A 17,673-nucleotide genomic window follows, 5' to 3' on the forward strand; every position below is an offset into this window, starting at 1 on the left:
TCATAGGGTAGCTCTATTTTTAATTTTTTGAGGCACCTCCAAACTTTTCCAAAGTGGCTGTACCAACTCGCATTCCCACCAACAGTGTAAGACAGGGTTCCCCTTTCTCCACAACCTCTCCAACATTTGTTGCAAAACCCCCCTTATGTCCGTGCCATTACAGGGATGGACCCCTCTGGGAATCTCATGAGAGCGATGGACCAATGTCCAGGAAGAATTACATATCCATAAAGTCTTGGGAAGGATTCTAAGGTTTCACACATGCCCTGAAGTGTGGGGAGCCGAAGAGCGAGCTCCTTAGGAGTTACACGGAGATAACCCAGTGATACTGAGAGGTGCAGGCTGGGCCATCGCAGGCAAACTGGGGGAGTCCTCACCTTCCTCGGGCTTCATCCCTGGACTCGCATCGCTGTTCATGCCTCACCTAGAACCTTCTCCCACCAGCACCTGGCCCACTCATTGTCCTCCTAGTGATCCCATCTTGATGGCATGGCAGGGACACCCCTCTCTGGATGTGATGAAGGCTCAAGGTTGGCTGTCGGGCATGGCATAAATGCTAATTAATCAATGGTTACCCATCCATTACGACTGCCGGAAACTCCACCGCCTCTGTCAAATCTCCTGACCGCACCGAGCGACAGGCTCTCCTTCCATGGACCGCGTGAGCACGGGTGGTCTGTGCGGGCTCCTGTGCTGTGTGTCCTGCCTCGGCCTCCCACAGGCTTCAGAGCACCATGCTGGAGCCAAGATTCCAGATTCCAACCTGGCTTGGCCACTCCCTCACCGTGCAACTTTGGGGAAGTTACGTAATAATGTCCCTGGGCACTGATTTTTCTCAGGACTACCTAATAGGGTTGCTGTGAGGATTAAATACATTCTTACTTGTAAAGTACTGAGTACTTGGCATCAAGTAGGAACTAGAGAAGCATTAGCACTTACTATTATCTGAAGGGAATAATCTTGTCAAATGCCTTTTTTTTAAAAAAAAAAAAGTGCCTATCAGCCCTTCTCAATGCCGCATACACAGCTGGTGTTCAGAACCTACTTCCCGAGTTTCTGACTAAGGTGGCCGAGAAGGTCAAGAATCAGAGGCTGGAAAGTTAAGTGCCTTCAGCTCCTGCCCTAAGCACTTGTTTGCAAAAGAGCCGGCCTCAAGCTGAGCAGAGAAACAAGGGTCTGGGCCTGCTTAATCCTCTTCCTTGGCTGCCTCGTCCGCACACTCCGATGGCCCAGCTCCTGAGTGGACTTCCACTGCTGTCCCGCTCTATCTTATTTGATCCTCACGAAAGGGCAGGTGGGGCTGCCAGGGCAGACAGTGAGTGACCCCAATCTGACGTGAGGCACTGAGATGCAGAGGGGAGCGGGACCCGCTGCACACACACACAGCCCGCACTGCCAGCCCGGGGAGGGCCCCTGCAGCTTCCTTCTCCAGTGGCCTCTGGTCACCCACCAAGACTTCCTCATTCCTCCCCCACCACTGGTGCTGCTTCTGGCTCGTCTCCCTCCTTCAGGCTTTAAACGTCGCTGTTTTCTCCAGAGCAGAGGCTTGGCCTTCTTCCCGCCGCATGTCCCTCCTTGCTGGTTCCAGCCGTGTTTCAAGTGCCCAACCAGGTACTGGCCTCCAAAACCGGCCAGCGGCCTGACGCCCCTGCTCAGTTACAGTCCCTTGTTTCCAACTGTCCCCGAACATCTGAAACTCCAAGCCAGCCCCTCTGGTGTCACTGTCCCCTCCGTCGTGTTTGCAGTTCTCTCCTTTACCAGCTGCCTGCTCACTCTTCTACTTGGCATCTGCCCCTGCCTCTTACAGCCAGCTTGGGCCTGCTCTGGAACATTCTGCACACCTGTCCCCGTTCTGGTCATCCTGCCTGGTCCTTCCGGTCACACAAGCCTCCTGATGGGTCCCCTACTTCGAGTCCCTCCTGTTCCTGCAACAGCTGTGATCTTCCCGAGGTAGAGGTTCTCCCTTGGAGCCCTGGATTCCTGAGAGCTGCCTCACATGAAGGTGGGACCTAACATTCAGACTGTTGTTATAGGCTGGCTGTACAATGTGGGGGTTCGGGGTGCCGATCCCTGTGCAGTAGAAAATCCGTGTAGAACTTCGGACTCTCCCAAAATGTACTAATAGCCTACTGTTGACTGGAAGCCTTACCCATAACAAAGAGTTGTTTAGCACACATTTTGTATATTATATTTATTATATATTCCTATAATAAAGCTAGAGAAAATGTTAAGAAAATCCTAACATACATTCACAGTATTGTACTGAAAAAAAAAATCCGGATATAAGTAGACCCGTGCAGCTCAAAGGTCAACTGTATTGTGTGTTGTGATCCTACCTATTAGCTAAACTATTTCAGAGTCGTGTTGCTAACAGTCTGAAATCACTGTTGTAATCTCAACCCTCCTGGCTATTTTCTTGAGAGAAAGCCAGGCTCAGGCATTCTCCAGGGGCAGTAAGCACAGTCACCGCTCTGTGACTTTGTGGCCGCCACAAACCCACCCAGCACCTTCCCCACCGGCAGCAGCCCCGCCTGCTGTTTCTGTCCCGCCCGAACATCCTGAACTTCTGCCTTCTGCCTCTCTGCTGCTGCCGGGGTCTGCACCCCCACCTCCTGCCCCCACCGCTGTCTCCGCCAAGTCTCCGGTCCTTCAGGGCCCCCGGCTTCCCCGCACCAGCACCCTGGTTTCCCCCGAGGCGTCTCTTCCACGAGAAGCGCCGGCCGCCACGCGCTCGGGCTGGCCTGTCCTGCCAGAGCTCGCCAGGTGCGCGCCAGGTGCCGGTGGACCCACGCGCCCACCTGCAAGACCTCAGCGGACCCACACCGCACGGCAGGACCGATCGTCACTCCCCTCGTCAAGGTGATAGAAAGCGCACTCTGACAGAAGCGGGACAAACCTGCCACGACTTCACAGGAGAATGCAGCACAGAGAAACCAGGGCACGTTTTCTACGATTTCGTCCGATGAATAATGCATTGGGCACGATGCGGGGATATGTATGCCCTCGATTTCATTGGGTTACCGCATGGTTTAAGGATCTGAAGTGTATGTACACATTTCAGAACTTAGCCTAGACTTTTTAAAAAACAAATTTACTGAGAAATCAGTACTAGATAATTCCCTACAGAAAGGACAACTGAACACTGAGGGTCTAATTTCTGAAGTATTTATTAAAGCAAGTGTATTAAGATGGATTTTAAGCACCCCTGTCACCAATTACCTTTTCCCCTCAAAAACCTACTGCAAAATTATAATACAGTTAAAATCTAAATTTCTTAGATTAAAGAACTTTAGAAACCCTATAACAAGCTCCTCAATTTAACACTCAGCTGACTGAGGAGTACAGCTGTTGGCCAGAAACCTTATGTGGTCTTTCAGACCCAGTGCAGGCAATTACAGAGGCTGTCCCAGGGAAGCGGCCCTCCCCACCCCTGCCCTGTGGACAGCTGGTGTGTGGCAGTCTCTGGGGGACCCATAGTCAAGGACTCGGCCCCTGGCCCCCGCCCTCGCTCTTCCACCTACGTGAACTCGTGGCCTACCCACCTTCCTTCAGAGCCTCTGTATCGCAGGCACCTCTGCGGAGCCTTCTGTGGGCTGGGGGGCGCATCCCTTGCTTAGTCCCTGGCTTATACCATAGCAGGAAGCAGTTACAGACTTCACTATTAATTTCACTCGGCTTTCTTCCCAGCTTTACTGAGGTAGAATTCAGTGTTGTAATACATTTAAAATGTACAATGTGACGATTTGATATACAGTAGTCCCCCCTTATCTGTGCTTTCAGATCCCCGTGGTCCACCACAGTCTGGGAGCACTTGGTCCTCCTCCTGCTCTATCATCTGAGGGTCAGTAGTGGCCTAACGCCGTGTCCCGATGCCCACGTCTTTCCCCTCTCTTCATCTCCTCATCTCACACCATCATGACAAGGGTGAGTACAGCACAACAGGGTACTCTGAGAGATACCACGTTCACATAACTTTTATTACAGTATACTGTTATAACTATTCCATTTGATTATTATTATTGTTAATCTCTTACTATGCCTAATTTATAAATTAAACTTTATCACAGATATTTATGTATAGAAAAAAACCCCCGTTTTGTATCGGGTTCGGTGGTTTCAGGCACCCCCCCGGGGGTCTTGGAATGTATACCTGTGGATAGGCGGTGGGGGACTATTGTACACACACACGGGTTGTGAAAGGGTTCCTACCATGAAGTAAATTAACCTATCCATCACCTCATGGTTTCCCCCACACACACTTTTTTTTTTTTGGTGAGAATGCTTCAGATCTACTAAGCAAATTTCCATTATATAATACAGAATTATCAGCCGTAATCCCCACATTAGATCCTCAGAACTAATTCATCTTCTAGCTGAAAGCCTGTACCCAACTTGGAGAGCATTATGCTCAGGGAAATAAGCTGGATGAAGACAAAAACCACATGGTATCACTTGTATGTAGCATCTTAAAGCTGAACTCCTACAAACAGTAGAGTGGTGGCTGCCAGGGGCTGGGGGGAGACTGGCCTATTGTCTGAATCCGCTCCTTGAACATTTGGCAGCTCAGTCCTCTCTGGCTCCTGACAAAGACCCTCACAACTTACTTCATTCTCTTGAACAAGCATTCTCGCCCCTCATTTTGAAAAATATGTTGTAACAATGGCTATATGGGAAAACAAGAGAATCAGGAGAAATGAGTTCCCTCATTAAATTAGCAGTGTAGCTCTGGTAGGTCCCTTCATTTTGGAGGCTGGGCCTTCTCATCTGCAAAATGAGGTTACTTGACTAGATGTTGTTGAATGTTCCTTTCAGATCTAATATGCCAAGGTTCTATGAATCATGCTTCTAAAACGACCTTCTGAAAAATAAAGCAGCAGAATGAAGCTAAATATTTTTTAAAAATTATGTTTACAAGGTAACCTTTACAAAGTAGCATTTAAAAATAAATCATCTCACAACTCAAATGCCTGATAGTGTTGCCCTCACACTGGCCAGCAAATATTTATTGTATGTCTGCCGCATGCCAAGCACATATACACGGCGTTTCCTCTCCTCGCCCGTGAAAGAACACTCAGCGCTTCTTCCAGGTGAACTTTCTGCGGGCTCCCTCTTGGCCTGGCTTCTTCCGTTCTCTGACACGTGGATCAGCAGTCAGCAGTCCAGCTGCGGTGTAGAAAGAGAAGCCTTTATGAAGCATGGGAGATGCATGCTGCCTACAGGAAAGCAACCAGACCTGTAATAATTTACCAGCCTGGTGTAAGTCTCACGATAGCAGTTTGCTCTCACTCTTTTAGGATAGTTCCCCCATTTTGGAGACAAACACCGGCTGCATTGTTTGAGTCTGTTCTTCTCTTCCTATGAGGGCTGTGGTTCCTTGTAGGTTTTTAAGCCTGTTCAACTTAAGATAAGTCTGCTCACGTGTGGGTGGTCACTATTCACTGTGACGGCACTGACACTGCCTGCTTATTATTACAGGTGTGAAAGTTCCAACGGAGACGTGAGGCAGACAACAAACACTACATGGCTGAGTAAGAGGAAGTCTACGGACACTGTAGATTTGAGAACATGAATATACAAACATACAGGTACAGTATGACTTGTCAAACCTATCTGAGAAAAGAAACTTCTGGAAGTTTTCACTCCCTAATCATCAAGAGCGGGTAATTTCTAGGCAACTGATGAGCCTAGAACACACTACTCTCAACATATGCCCCGAATAATGTGCCCCTGTGGTGGCTGGAACCACAGATTTCGAGAATACCAGTGATGAGAAAGCTCTTACAATGCTTTTATAAATACGTAAACAGACCATAGTTTTTCCTTGTCTTTTTTACTCTTCCAACACTAGCACTGCTTTTCCCTGTAGACAAGGTGGGGTTATCTTATTAGGAGTATCTGAATGGGCGTAAAGCAAAGGCAAACTTCAATCACTCATTGTACACCCATTACGTTTTTGCATTTACTTGTCTTTAAAAGGGCATGGAATAAATATTTTGGACAAAATGCAGACAACACTTGTCTAAATTCTAGTTTGGATTATAAGTAATAATGCTTTATTACTTTTCAATATGCCCACTAAGTCAAACTGGCAGAATTGTGAAGTAAGGTCCTGTAAGTTATTGGAATGACTAGACATGAATCGTACAAAATGGTAAATTTTTAATAAGCAAATGGATTTTTAAGAGACTTAAAGAATCAACTAGCCTAAGCCGTGAGTGGCGCTTCTCTGCAGCGCAGTATCGGACCGCAGCAGCTCACGCGGGAGGGGCACAGGGCAAGCCATCTTACTTGCCCAGAGAGGAGCTGCGGGGCCCAGAGGCGCTAAGTGACGCGCCCGGGGCCACACAGCTGGTCATAGTGCCCCCAGTGCTTTCCTCCCTTCGTAAACAGTTCGAAGACGGTCCAGCTAGAACCGCCCTGATTTATCGTAAGCGCTTAAAGCAGTGCCCTCATGAACAAACTGACGGCCTCTTCCTTCTTACACTGCAGACTCTCATATTCATGACGAGGTGAGAGTCACCCAGCGAATAAGACAACATAAAATTCAAAGTCACATCACAGTGGAAAAATGGAAATCTCCAATTAATGTTGGAAAGATACAGTATAGGCTTCATCATCACATCGAACAGTTACAAGTTTCTAGGATAAGACAAAAACAGTCACTGATTCATCTGTTAAACACAACGGGGCAGCGCTTGTTAAGCTGGTTAAGCAGTTAGGCCCTAAAGGCCAGAAGAAGCCTTCCCTGATGCTGGGAGGGCCTCCTTTTCTTTTTCTAGCTCAAATTCACTTCACAGAAATCAGAAGTGAAAAGCACTGGTATGGTTCTGGAGCATACAGAGAGAAGCCAGCAAACTGCAATGCCGCGTATTTAACAGAGTATTTTCTGATTTCCGGGGACTGGTGCAGGAACCAGGGAACACCACAGATCGGGCGGAGATACCCCTCGCCGCCCCGCCACTCTCAACGCGGCTCGTACCTTGTCTCATCCACTCGACCTCTTCCTTGGTGACAAAACTGCACAAGGCTCTTGCCACCGCCAGGCGTATGGCTCCAGCCTGGGACGACCGCCCACCCCCCGAGACTGTGCAGGTCACGTCGTGTTCTCCAAGCCGGTCAAGGAAGCAGAAGGGGAACATCAACTGTTCTCTAGAACACATCACAGGGACAGGGAGCTCACTATCGAGATGCTTGTGTTACAAACTGCTCACACTGTCCACATTCACAGAAAGCCAATCAGGCACACCGGCACGCATACTTCAGTCAACCTGTAAGAGGAACAACTCCTGGTGTCTCTGATGTCGAGAACGCTCTGCGGACAGCCACGTTTCTTCTTCTTCCTGGATAGAGCAATACACACCCTCTCACAGTTGAGCCCTTTTCTCTCATGAGAACCTTGCGAAGCTTGAAAATAACCTGGTAAAGAAGTCTCAAAGTTGGGAAATTCCACTCATCAGCGGAATCTCCTGGGATTCAGTGATCGATTATCCAATGCCAGTTAGATTCACTAAACAAAATGCACCGTAACACATCTGTGTAATGTAGGATGCTCATCCTGACATGGTTTTGGCAGTTACTAGAGCCACAGTCAACTCCGACCCCACCCCCCACCTCCGAAACACCTGCTCCTATGACCGGTTCTTGAAGTGGCAGGTGCCACGTGACACAGTGCACACCACCAGCTGGGCCCACTTCCCTCGGCACTCTGTGCCTGCGTGGGCCCCAAAGGCACCCCAGCACTGGAGAATGGAACACGGACAGAACACCGCCCGACCTTCTCTTGCTCAACCCAGCAAGGGACTGCTGAACACCATTTATGTACCAGGTCCAATCACCACTGTCTGTCAGTTACGCTGATCTTGCTGTTTTGCCCCAATAGCTCTACTGAATATTTAGAAAAGCCGATTCATTTTGCATTGACTTGCTTTATCTGACAGTGTAGCTTTCTAGACCTCAAATAAAACTTATACCACAGTGATGCTGAAAGACAGATATGGACAGTTACATTCGACTGTTACTCTTCAAGCTACACGGGCAAAATAATTGCATGCAGACAGATGGACAGAACCTTCTCTCTGAACAGGACTTTCCAAGAACACAGTTAATTAGAATCTGCAATAGTGCTGCTTCAACAGGGATGTTGTTTGAACAGGGATGAAACAACAACAAACACGGGCCTGAAACAACATAAATCCGTATTGTTTTTTTGAATAAAGCAACCAAATCAAAAATAGGAATGTTATAAAAATAATACTGTTCTGGGCGCCTGGGTGGCTCAGTCGGTTAAGCGACTGCCTTCGGCTCAGGTCATGATCCTGGAGTCCCGGGATCGAGTCCCGCATTGGGCTCCCTGCTCAGCGGGGGGTCTGCCTCTCCCTCTGACCCTCTTCCCTCTTGTGCTGTCTCTCATTCTCTCTCTCAAATAAATAAATAAAATCTTTAAAAAAAAAAAATACTGTTCTAAGTAATAGCCATATTATCATAATAACTAAAGAAAATTTAGAGACTGATAATGTAATTCCACCATTCCACTTTTCCAGCAGGGCAAGATAGGCCAAGACAGAATCTATGGGATTGACACGCAGACATGCGTGGGGGGTGGGGGGGACTCTGTGTTGCCTGACACAGGTAAGTGGTTAGTGACATTACAGTGCAGCTCTGGTCACCCACTTGTTTGGGAGCTTAAACACTTACCTGTGTTAATTCCTAAAATTCTAAGATTCCCTAACAAATGCTTATATAAAGAAATAGAGACAAATTCAGAAAGAACACATTCTCTAATCTACTCCAGACACACTAGAGGGACTGAACCAGGGGTCAAGGTAAGACAGACCACCAAGAAGGGTCTGGACATTTGGGAAGTGGGTGCACACTAAGGAAGAAAACTTAACTGATACGTAAGTGTGATCCAAAGGGTAACAACTGAAGAAGATTATATATAGCTATCGATTTTAACTAATCTGGACTGCAAACAAATACGTGCAAAAACAGTCTTCATCTGCTCTCAGGCATCTCAGACAGAATCCTGAGTTAAAAGAATCAAATTTATTTTGTTCTTTATTATCTAATCAAAGTCACTTTGAAAAAAATATAAAACAATCTCCTTTTCCATCTTCTCTGAACGAACTCCTTATGGCACCAATTCAAAAGCATATAACTTAGCATATGTACAAATGCATGCTCTTATTTATTTTTAATTGCTTAGAATGCTAACCTTATCTCCCCTATTACACGGCTAGTGCTGTGTGAGGAACGTATTTCTTTTGCACAGATGATCAGTTAAGAGTTACTTTAGTGGTTGCCTGACAGAGCAAAGGACTTTCCAAATCAGAAGGGTTATTAATCTTTGTATTCCACAGTACTAGGCACTTAGTAATAAATGTCTGTTGTGTAAGTGAATGGATGAATGAACAAAAATTTTCTGATAGCACTGGGAAGGCAACACAGTCAACGTTCATTCCCAATGATCTATTTGTGCAAACAGCCTGAAGAAAGGACCCTGGAAAGAGAGCTAGCCATCCAGCTGACTTGTAGGCGAGCATCTGAGAGATCAAGTCCAATTCTCCTAAAAACTAGCAAAGTGACCTTTAAGTATCTGGGCTAAGGTCACACAGCTAGAAAACAGAACTCGAAGTGAGATCACTTGATTCTCAGTTTAGCTGTCTTCCTGCTGGTCAGTGGTCACCTTGCTGCTGAATCTGTAAGCTCCTGGCTGCTCCTGCACGTGGGAAGGCCAGCCTAGCACAATCCCTACAACCACTTTAAGATGACGAGATGGTCCGGGTGCCCATTTCTGCCAAGATTCACTTAGGCTTCCCAATCAGAGAGGAAGTCTCTTGATGATAGAAATCATATTTAAATAGCTCTGATATCGTCACAACACCCAGAACAAGACGGTGCACACAGACCGTCCTTAGTAAATGCCTGCTGAATTCAAACTGGAGAGTAAGTTCTAAGGATACCTATTGATTTATGAGTTCAAGCCATAACTGAGATTTATGGTTAAAGCATCAGGAGTTATATCTGAAAGTAAACTAACAGGTTATTACTGGTCAAATGCCATTCCTCCAAGCAGTTTCCAGTGCTGACGTTCTGGGTCTCTCTCTGGCTTTTCTTAAGGGAAAGAAGAGCTTCCTCTACCCATTTCCCTGTGAGAAGGATGGCAGAATTAGCCTACTCCATTTGAATGGAGTTAGAGTGGGTTACTCCTCGACACAGACACACATACCAATAAAATAAACATACATTTCCTGAAGTCATTATTCGGTCCAGGAACTTGCACGACATTAACAGGGTCCTCTCTTCCTTACATAAGCACTGGGATCAGCGGAGCTTTTGCCTCTTTTCACCTTAAATAGCGCACTACACATTCAGGAAACAGGGCCTAATCATGCAGAACTTGTGTTACTTGTGGATAATGACAGTAACTACTAGAAAAATAATAACCGCCTCCAAAAGAGTAAGCCTTTAGATAGTGACTCACAGAGATCGAAGATGAGCATATTTAGAGAACGTGAATTGTAATACTTATTTATGATTAATGTCTATTTCTCCATGGGATACAAAGTTCAAAAAAATAAAACTGCCATATTTGGCACTGGGAACTAAAGCAAAGCCTGATGAGCTCTTGTTTTAACACATCAATGTCAGGTTTAGATTTGCTTGCTCAGTATGTAATCAGTTTCCTCTGAGTAGCAAAAAAAATCCAGAGCGATAAAGCAGACTTTTTCTAATATTTATGCTGGTAAGGGCCAAGGTTGGTTTCTGTTGTTTTGTGCACATCTGCCCCCCAACTAGGGAAACAGAAGGTGGGAATCTACTTTTCTTTCATTTTGGCATAGTCTGCATTTCAGAAAGGAAGATACATCTAAAATACTCAACTTCCAGTAGGATCTGATAGAGGAGGAAGATTCAATTAACGAGGAATTCTAGAGATGCTTTTTCAAAATCTGGAAAATCACATTTAAAAAACAGTGACAGCTTCCCTCTAGCTAGTTTGATTTAATTACATTGGTAAAGAGAAACAATCATTCAGACATATATAATCAGAAAATCATAAGGCTTTTTAATATAAAGACAAAACGCAAACGCAAAATGAGAAACAAACCTGTCTTGTGTCACTGGGAAGTAAAGCAGATAATCGATTCCATTTACTTTTATTTTTCCACTTCCATGCTCATAAACAACTGCTTCCGCTTTTGCACTCTTTCTTTTACCTTTGTAAATACAGAATTTCTATTAGTAAAAATCTTCGAGGTGAATGGGGTAGGTAAAATGACGTTATATTTTTTCCCCAGAAGGACAATATACTATTACACAATATGTAGTAAAGTTCTATGAGTATTATAAGTCAAACAAAAATAAAACAGGCAAACTACACCATTATCGATGCAATAGAGCTTATTATGGGGTAATTTTGTTCCTCAACTCCATTTTAGGAACACCACAATGATTTAAAACTAGTTTCAATGAGCAATGAAGTAATTCGTATTTATTTACGTTACTTTAGAAAAACAACCACTTTACAGTGTTCTTCTTTGATAATCAGTAAGTATTTCTAATCATGTAACTTTTAAAAATATATGAACAGTATAATAAAATATAATTGGTAAAAAAGAAAAGAATCCTCAGGAAAGGTCCCATTTCTTTGAAAGCATTAGTTGAAATGCCAAGGAAGAATGCTCCACTGTGAAGAGTTGCAGGTTTATCATTTAATAGGTCAGGCCTTAAAAGCTGCATCATAACGAAAGTCTGCATGGCTCCAAGGAAGATGTGAGGTTGAGGACCTCAAGTTTTCACGTTTCACAGTTTCAGTATCCAACAACCAGATTCCCTGAGCATTTTCATTTTAGATGGGAAACCTTTATCACAAACATTTTTTGTCTCTGCCAGTTGAAAATGTGAAAAAGATTTAACATAAGTCTAAAAATAAAAAGCATCAACAAGATGGGGTAGGTACGCATCCACATTTTTTCTTGGGACATGAGAAGGTTCAGATTTTTGAAATTTCAACAGAGTCTTAAAAATTAGAAAATTCAATGTTTCGGTAGCAAAAAACAAATGGACCAACTGAATACCAGGGAGTGATAGCACATAAAAATAATTGTTGTTTCTCAGTTTTCACAAAATTTATTTTCTCTCCACGGAATGTCATTACCTTCGCTGGTGCTGAAGGCCATTCCTTGCTCATCATACTGCACAGGTTCAATCAGCTGTTTTTTTGATTGAATAGTTACACTCCTACGGAATCTCTGCACAAATTCTTCTTCGGCACCACTGTACAGTGTCAATAACCTTTCTAGCAGCCGAATGAACTGTGCATACTACAGACAATAAAATAAAAATTCATTAGAAGATGCAAGTGTAATTGCATTTGCTAAATTTTTTCTATTTTTGTATACCTGATTTTTCCAATGTTGCTTTTCTTGATGAATTTTGACAGGATGACACTCCTGCACCTTCATGCTGCTTTTAAAACAGCATGCAGACGCAACACTTCCCCTGTGTATCCCTCAGTGCCCAATCTTTTCTTTTGAGAAACAAAAGAGACTTACCAAGCAAAGAAAAATCAGCTTCTCTGTATTTTAATTACATGAAATTGAGATTTAAATTCATTTTCAAAAAATATTTAGATGATCTTCAAGTGTAATTTCTACTCTTTTATTAACTGGATCAAGAGGAGGTTTAAAAATAATTTCCAGTTATGTATAGTAAAATGGGAAGAGTCTGACTTTGAGAAAATGTACCTCTTAAATTATATTTCATAATACATTTGGCAAATATATCTTTAGCTGTTCAAGCTGTGTTACTTTAATGTTTATGATTTCCTTTAAAACCGAACAATCAAGCTATTTAAAAATTCAAGAGATACTTGACTTAAAGGGCAACCTCTTGAAATAAATTATCCCTGCTACTCTGTGCGTTTTTTTTAATAGTTCTCGAACATGTGATTAGAAAGTAAACAACTTGGTATTAACCCCTTAAAATTAGACGCCAGAGTAATCATTCTAAAGTGTTTATGCAGAAGGAGACAACTAATACTCGAGATCCTTAATGTGGAGTGTGAGACCCAATTTTTGATAACCTTATTTGTGTTTTTGTCAACCCTAAAAATCATACTCCTCTTTGTTGCCTCTGACTTTATCGTGAACATCTGCCATTAATGATTTGAAATGTGGAGAAATCTCAACATAAGTTTTAAGAGACTGCTTCAATTACTGCTTCCTGTGCTGTCACAATAAAAGAGAGGGGAATTTTCTAGGTAAGGGTGACAGACTTTGCCACCTGCGGTACCTGGACTGACACAGCTCTGTTCTTCCCCTCCATTTCTGGGCCTGTGCCCTCTGCTCTCAGCTGTTCTCTCAATTCCATCACATGCTGACTATGCACGTACAGAGGGGTAGCTACGAGTCTGGCATGGCCTTTCTGATGAGCTAGGGGTAAGGTTTAAGAAGTCCCTGCCTCCCCCATCTTGATACCAGCCAGCAACTTCAGGATCTCTTCTGCTATCCAGTACCCCAAAAGTACAGCAGACTATCACCCACACATCTACTGTCTATGTATAGGAGATACATACATCATTATGTGTATGTATGGAAAATGCATATATTTGGTCTTCCCAGTTGCACACCTCTAAAAAGAAGTCCTTGGGATGTTTTCAAAATGGAAAAACAAACAAAAAAAACCCCCAAAAACAAATTTGTATTATAAAAAAAATCAAAGCAGCCAGAAAACATAGGAAACAATGAAATGATACATTCAATGAAGAAGCAAAGAAGAGATTTTTTTCAGTTAGATCCAAATGCAGCAATAGCGACTTGGCAGTTAGGATATTAGAAATTAACTCCAGATCTACCACTCACCAAATGCCTGACACCTTGTTAAGCAAGTTGCAACGTTTCCAAATCATTAATTTCTCCAATATGTTAAATGAAAAAAAGCGCAATTTAAGTACATGACTTAAAATCAACACGGGTGGCAAGGTACTAACAATGTTAGCCAGTGCCATGGAAGAAAAAATCCTTCTTGGAACAATTTGTGAAACTTACACTCAAATCTTCTAGAAATAATCTAAATTTAGAATATCAGCATATTTAAAACATCAAATTTCCTCAGATAATATTGGCGTATATTAGAGCCTTTAGCAAAAGAGCGCTCCATAGAAAACCTAAAGCAGGGGGCACAGACTTTATAGGGTATAAGACTCACCTGGGGAGCTGGTTAAAAAGAAGAATTCCTGGGTGACACCCCTGGAAATTCTGAGCGAGGTCTGAATTCTTAGGAAACTGCATTTTCTAACCAGTTTTCTGGCTGCATTTTAAGTGATTCTGACATAGGTGGTTTCTCAGATTCCAAGATGAAAAATACCACCCTTCTAGATACTGCACACAAGCAGGCCAGGGAGCAGCAAATTGCACGAGGGCGACCATGCGCTCCTTTCTTTTTCTACTTCACCTGTGATAACTCCTTACATTAGCTTGTAAAATTAGCTATCGGCTTTACTGAAGGAGATGAAAACTGACCTCTGCTGCGCTTCCCTAGAACCGCCGGCGGAGGACACCGAGGGCACTTGTGGATAGGAGGGTCTGGCCAGGAGGCATGTCACCTTCCTGACCGCAGTAAGGCCCTTTGGCAGAAACCAACTATACATATGTTTTAGAAAGGAAAACTGTCTTAGGAACACCTGCCTCTAAGGAACATTACCGTGACGATCCTAAATACAGCAATTGTCTGCATTCTTACGGCACAAGTCCCCTTAAATTTAAAAGATTAATCACTCACATCTTGATCTGACAGTTTTTCCACTAACATTTCTTCTAGTTCCTCCTTAATCAGCCATCTGCTGCCAATCAGGTCTCTGTTAAAATATCACATATATTCTCTTTTAAATTAACCATGCAATTAGAGTTCTATCACAAAAGATCCCACATGCAGTAGCGATTCTTGATTGGGAAACAAATTTTTGTATTCTAGAGCATTAAAATTTCACCTAAGTAAACTATTTTTGAGAAGTGTTATTTCATTCCCTCATTCTACTTTAGGAAAGACATCCAGTCTAGCAAATGTTTTGTTGGAGGACTTAAACACGCTCTTGTGGAACTCATGTGATACACCAAGCTACCAGGTTTCCTAAAAATTAACACTGTGCTTATTTTTCATTATTTACTTCAAAGGAGAAGCAATGGACACAACGTTGGCCTGCCAGAGGACTAAAGTAGTAATCAAGTCCAAATAAAGAGCTAGCGGTGGTATGCACGACTTCAGCAAGGGATTCTCAAAGACTCATGTCTTCTGCATAAGAAGTAGTGAAGCACCGGGCTGACAGATCTAACCTATCACTGTTTGCCCAATGGAAGTCCAAATCTTAACATTTACATGCCTGAATTGTTTTTGGTATTTCAGTAAATATACAGCTATATAAACAAAAATTCTGAGGATCTCCTCTTCAAAAGTAAGTGCCATTTAATACATAAATCTGGAATGAAGATAAAAATAACAGCTGTAATATCTACTTCTTCCCAAACAAAAAACCAGCCTGTTATTTTGACCCCTAACTTTAATGATCAATGCTGAAATCGGGAACACACTTCTAGGCTTTAAGTATGCCTAAACACCACCAATGACAAGTGGCATGTTTTTCATTCAAATTTTGCATGTATTTTAATGCGAGAGAAGAACTTACTTGGTTTTAGTTTTTTCTGAAAATAAACCTTTGGCTTGCAACTGGTTCTGATGCTTTTCTGCTTCTAGTAGCTTTCCATATGCTTCCTGTGGCAAATAAAAAATATATACGCTAAAATAAGAGCTACAGTACATTATGACTTCTACTCATATTTTCCCTGTGAGCATCCCTCATTTCAGAAGGGACCTCCTCACAGAATCTAGCTGCACAGCAAATAACACTGAAAACACTTTTTAATTATACTATTTCTCACTCAAACTAAAGGATGGTAGTATAATTTCAATGAGAATTTAGTATCATACATAATAGCATACGTTAACTGATTTTTAAATAACTCTGTAAGAAATTTACTCCATAAAAAAATTCTAGTGAGGTTGGAAAACACCAAAGAAAGCTACAAACTATTTTCCTTTAAGTTCCACAAACAAACAAAAATAAAGAAATCATAATTTATATAGCAATATGCACTTTAAATTTAGGGAATTAACCAGCAAAGTTATGATATTTACAACTGAATTACTTATCTAGTATTCAATATTTACATAATATTTAAGTCCTCACCATGTTAGTCTATGTCTTAAAAAGTTTTCTATTATATTTGTTTCATTATTTGATTTGTTTCCATTAATTTACTTTCCAACAAAGTCTGTAAATGTATGTCACTTGTTAAATTGTAATGTAAACCGGGGGGAAAACTGCCATTTTGTTAGAACTTGTAAAAAGCAATAATCTGGCAATGAATAGTATCAATAAAATACATTTTCCAGGAAATGAGTTTACAAAAGTAGAATCATGCAAGTTGTCTCCCAGTTTTTTGACTGAACAAATTTTCATTGAGGACTCACATCCAATATGTGTGTATTCACTTATAATTTAACATAATCTACCATACTGATACCTAATGAGTAGACATTTTCAAAGGATGAGCCAGAGATGATATAAATGACATTTTTTTCTTGCTGATCATGACACCTTCCAATATCATCAGCTACTTACTGTCAGATAATGAAGACACAACTTGTCACTGTAGACATGTTCACCCATCTCTCAAATAGTCTTAATATAAATTTCAAATTTTGGAAGGGCAACTTCTTGTTGGCTCTGATTAAACTGCCAGAGGTTGCTGACAGAGTTTGTTCTAAGAAAAGGGGAAGTGTCCCTTTGTATGGGTCTCTGTCTGTACCAGCGTGCGTACATTAACAGTGTACATGAGGATCTCAAACAAAGTGAAACCATCACCAGTTCGGTAACTGTAAAGTTAAGTTTCCAGGGCAGCAGCGGCAGCATAAGCGTAGAACTGGTTAGAACTGTGATTTCTCAGGCCCTAACCCAGACTTTCAGATGAGCAACCTCTGGGGTGGGGCCCACTGATCTGTTTTAATGATGACCCTGAGTTACATACACTGACGTTTGGATCTAAACACTAGAAGTATCAAGAATCTAGCTCAACATAATACAGCAAAGGGACAAATTCAGTTAATTCTATTCTAGTGTCCATATTAAGTATAACAATCTCTACAACTATACCCAAAGCACAAATCCACCAGCTGCAGCAGCAGTACTACAACCGTCTACCCCCAAAGAAAGCAAAAATGAATGTGAGCCATCCACGTGTAGTATGTATGCCCGCTATTCAACTTAAAATTCTACAATTTATCTCCCAAGAATTGGTAAGCCTCATTTGACTGGTTCTGTAATTTATCTCCCAAGAATGGTAAAGTCTCATTTGACTTTTAACTCATTTTAAAAGGCTAAGATACTGGATTGTGACCCCACCTGGATACCATATCAGAACAATTTCTGTGCACCTGTTTCTAGAAAGCAATTCTCAAATGCTCTGAATAGGTAAAATAAAGGAAGAAACAAGAACCCAGAAGACGAATCCCACCCCACTTGTACAAAGTAGACAGACACAGCGCACACGGCCTCTCTCTGTGCACCGGGCCCCCCGCTGTCAGCAGGCTGGCCCCAGCCACACTGCTACACCTCGG

General features: G+C 42.7%; 1 protein-coding gene across 4 annotated transcripts in view; it reads right to left on the bottom strand.

Annotated features, from left to right (window-relative positions):
- Positions 1–3,959: 3,959 nt before the first annotated feature.
- The window catches only part of MRPS9 (mitochondrial ribosomal protein S9), a 56,776-nt gene continuing 43,062 nt past the window's right edge, over positions 3,960–17,673 (bottom strand). For 3 of the 4 annotated variants that reach the window (XM_081833331.1, XM_081833329.1, XM_081833332.1), the window contains 7 exons: positions 15,683–15,768; positions 14,782–14,857; positions 12,158–12,323; positions 11,108–11,216; positions 7,269–7,340; positions 6,980–7,149; positions 3,960–5,163 (listed from right to left, as the gene is read on the bottom strand). In XM_081833331.1, coding sequence (XP_081689457.1) covers positions 5,072–5,163; positions 6,980–7,149; positions 7,269–7,340; positions 11,108–11,216; positions 12,158–12,323; positions 14,782–14,857; positions 15,683–15,768 — 771 coding nt within the window. In that variant the 3' untranslated portion in view covers positions 3,960–5,071. The remainder of the gene's footprint in view (positions 5,164–6,979; positions 7,150–7,268; positions 7,341–11,107; positions 11,217–12,157; positions 12,324–14,781; positions 14,858–15,682; positions 15,769–17,673) is intronic. The other variant, XM_081833330.1, reaches the window with a different exon arrangement.

Source organism: Leptonychotes weddellii, chromosome 10 (assembly GCF_054177405.1).
Source record: "Leptonychotes weddellii isolate Sample4059 chromosome 10, ASM5417740v2, whole genome shotgun sequence".
NCBI lineage: Eukaryota > Metazoa > Chordata > Mammalia > Carnivora > Phocidae > Leptonychotes > Leptonychotes weddellii.